At 36.8% G+C, this 3,613-nt stretch overlaps 1 protein-coding gene across 1 annotated transcript in view; it reads right to left on the reverse strand.

Moving 5' to 3' along the window:
* LOAG_16633 (surface protein PspC) overlaps nucleotides 1-3,613 on the reverse strand; it is a gene marked incomplete at its 5' end in the record, with an annotated part of 7,330 nt that overhangs the window by 899 nt on the left and 2,818 nt on the right. Inside the window, 8 exons of the mRNA XM_020449282.1 lie at nucleotides 212-406; nucleotides 701-850; nucleotides 996-1,088; nucleotides 1,327-1,464; nucleotides 2,086-2,218; nucleotides 2,364-2,509; nucleotides 2,828-2,878; nucleotides 3,038-3,609. Of these exons, the coding sequence (XP_020307198.1) occupies nucleotides 212-406; nucleotides 701-850; nucleotides 996-1,088; nucleotides 1,327-1,464; nucleotides 2,086-2,218; nucleotides 2,364-2,509; nucleotides 2,828-2,878; nucleotides 3,038-3,609 (1,478 nt within the window). The remainder of the gene's footprint in view (nucleotides 1-211; nucleotides 407-700; nucleotides 851-995; nucleotides 1,089-1,326; nucleotides 1,465-2,085; nucleotides 2,219-2,363; nucleotides 2,510-2,827; nucleotides 2,879-3,037; nucleotides 3,610-3,613) is intronic.

The raw sequence follows: 3,613 nt of genomic DNA on the forward strand, positions 1-3,613 counted from the left end.
GACGAATAAGGATGAATTAAGACATGGAGATAAATGCAGAGCGAGGAAAAATAAGGAGAGAGAAGGAAGCAGGAAGGACGATCAAGAGTTTTAAGTATTCTTTCATTCTGTGAAGTCTTGTGCAATTAACATTTTTTTATACTTCAAATTCAATCGCTAAGAATTGAAACGATCATTTAAAATAATTTTAAATGACCAAAAAAATGTTAACCTGGTAGGGAACAACAAGTTTGCATTTGATCTCATTAGCCAGATTCATCCGGTAACCACCTTCCGATTCGCTGACCAACGGTCGAAAAGCACCAAAATCAGCTCCACTTTTGAGGTAGATATCTTGAACATTGAAAAGAAGTGGCATGATTGATTCAGAGGCGCGATCAAAAACTCCAATATCATTTCCGGAGCCCTGGAAATTCATTTGTAAACAAATTTTGGATTCTAATTTTCAAAAGAAACAAGCTCAAGTTAAATTTAATCATCGTCATTTAACCCAAATTTCAATGTCTTGTATGTTAAAAGGATACATAACATAATTCAACAATTACATTTTTTCAATTAAACACACTAGAAGTCGACAAATGATAGTGATGAATTACATCCCTTTTCAATCCACATGACTTAACCCTTGATCTCGATCCTTTTCAATCTATATGACGTAATCCTCAATCCCGATTAGTCTTACGTGTATCGATTTTTGAACCTGTGCATTGGCTATGACATTTCGCCGTCTGTCCATGATGCTACTGCCAGCTTTTTCAGTAGATGTCGGTGCAAATTGTCGACTAATAAAACCATGGGATCCTGGATCACAACTCGGCGACATGTAGTCCAAATACTTCACGTGCGGTGTCTAAAACCTTATAGCACTTTCGAATAACATTTGATATTTGTGTGTTTCTCAAAATAGAAGCATTTCCAAAAAATCTTTTACCATTTAGCAATCTTTTACCATTTACCATCTGCTTCTGCAGTAATAACTTTATGGAAGAAATTACCTGGTTCCGAATCTGCCCAAATAAAGTTTCAGCGTTTTGTGGCTGTATTGCACCTTGCATCAACTTTGGAATTAAACGATCACTTTCTTTGAGCTGAAATAATGAATTCAATTTTTTATCCGGGAGTTTGTATCTACATTCTCAAACGTCTAAAACAATTCTGAAATTTAAAACAATAAATATAATTTCATTCACAAATCCATGGAAAATCCATATAGCTCATATCTGAATGGTAAAAACCTCACTGCGAACAGTAAAGAAAAAAACTTTACATTTTATTAATTTTCCAACTTTATTAAGAATAAAAATTTTTCGAAATAATTCGATATACCTTAGAGTCATCAAATTTATGATGGTCAATAACATCCGATATGTTCCTTCGGTACGATCCGAAAGGTAACATACCGGATCGATTTTCTCCAACTGCCTGCGAAAAAAGGGGGATAACAGTCTCGGAGTGAAGATCACCCTGAAACAAGATCAATAATTAGTAATAGTTGAAGGTATTAAAATAATCTTTTAAAAAAAAGCATTAAGTCACGAAAAAGTGAAGTGCATAAATTAATTTTAATCCGGTTTACTTTTTATTCAGGATATGATCCGTAGATCTCGCAATTGTATTACACGTGGGATTCGAGCTAGGAAAAGGAATGAAGTCTCTAATCAAATGAGCAAATAATGTACAAACATCATCACCATAACATGAAGTATAATCTGTTAAGCAGGTAACACTGATCAACAATATCGATGCAAATTGTCGGATATCATCCTAATGTCTACTCGACAATACAATCAATGGAAGCCTTCCGAAATCCGAAAAGCTTCCACTGATTCTTTGAGTGGCAACATGAAAAAGATCTACCGATTGGAAGCAAGAAACTGGGATAAAGAAGATGTGCAATTTTATCTCATTTGTATCAGCAGCTTGCACTGAAAACCTGAATGACCATCATAGTTTTTAAGTTGATTTCAATGTAGCAACTTAAAAATTAACTCCAAAACTTTTTCAAAGTTTTGGATTCTGATCATCTCACCATTTCCTAATGATATTTTCAAATAACTTTTGTAAATCCTTGTTCGAGTAGCATACCTGTACCAGATGCTTAGAACCCTGATCAACCTTTATGTTCGCATCTCGAGTATGCCCAAAAGCTCCCATACCTTCTTGTGTTTGTAGTGCAGGTAAATTCTCCCAAGGTATTTCGAACGGAATAAAAACGTCCCTTAAATTCAAAAACTTTATGATTACAAACAAATGGTTAGAATTTAGAAGCATTTTATAAACTTGGATGCCGATTAGTGACAAGAAAGGAAAAAAAATGAATCCAATAATTGCTCGGTAAATTTTGCAAAACGCTTAATACTTACAAATGTTGTGGCCTTCTAGCATATCGTTTCGTTGGTGGAATTTTTTCTTCCTTCAAAATATCGGCCAGCTTCTTTTCTTCCGGTGGCATCTCATACGGCTCTGGTGGTGGTCTGGGTGGTGGAATCCATTGTAGCTTCGGTTTCTTCTGGAAAATTCAGCGTTTTTTGAACATGCAAAATGAAACCAAGGATGTGGTTTTAAGACAAAAAGAAGAATGAGGACGAAGAAGAGAAATCGAAAAATTCAGAGCAGTTAATGATGAAGTTTGGGTAGAGATATATAAGAGTTTGGACAACGACAACGATGATTTATCTATTCAGGAATTGGCGGAAAATTGTAAAATGTATCAGTCTAAGCTTAACTGAGGTGAGGGTCGAGATCGAAGAAATTGAAAAAGCATGGACGCTAAGCATGTCAGAGAAGGATTGGGTAACGAATAAATAAGGTGAATTTCGAAATTGACCTTTTTTTCCTTCGGTCTCCTCTTCCGCGGTACAGTTTCATTGTTTTCAGGCTGCAAAATTATTTGGTCACTCTTAAATAACATAATCTTCAATTCAGGAATAGTGGATGAGACGGAAGAAAATTGAAGCTTAGCAGAACAATGAAAAATATCGCTTAGCGGTCAATAATTTTATTGATACTTTTAATGTTAGCTGAAGATGAACACTACCCCGTTTTCGGTGAGTAATTCCGGAACAGTGAAACTCGTTTCGCAGATCTCGTCCGGTTCTTCTTGTCCCTTATCTCCCGGTTTTTTCTTCGGCAAAGATAATGTAGCATCAGTTTCCGGTTCAGGACTATCATCCATTAATTTAACTTTGAGAGGACTTTTAGGTTTGACAGCCGACACCTTGGGTTTTCCAGACTTAACACCAGGTCTTTTGGACTTCGGAACAGAGATCAATTCTGGCTCCAACTCCTCGTCATCGGGTTTGTCTGGTTTTTCCTGAGGTTTGGCATCCGATATCTCAGGTTCCGTCTTTGGTTTCTTTTTCAGTTTTGACATCGGAAGAGTTGCATCTGTTTCAGGCTCAGAATCACCCTCCGTCGGCTTGATTTTCAAAGGTGCCTTCGGTCTAGTACCTTCTGGGTCCTTCAGTTTGAGATCAGGTTTTTTTGATATAGGGGCTGAGACCAGCTCTGGCTCAAACTCCTCATCATCAGGTTCCTGAGGTTTGGTGTCTGGTTTCTTGGATTCTGTCTTTGGTTTCTTTTTCGGTTTTGGCATCGGAAGAGTTGCATCTGT

The sequence above is a fragment of the Loa loa genome, assembly GCF_000183805.2.
Source record: "Loa loa unplaced genomic scaffold supercont3.11, whole genome shotgun sequence".
Lineage (NCBI taxonomy): Eukaryota > Metazoa > Nematoda > Chromadorea > Rhabditida > Onchocercidae > Loa > Loa loa.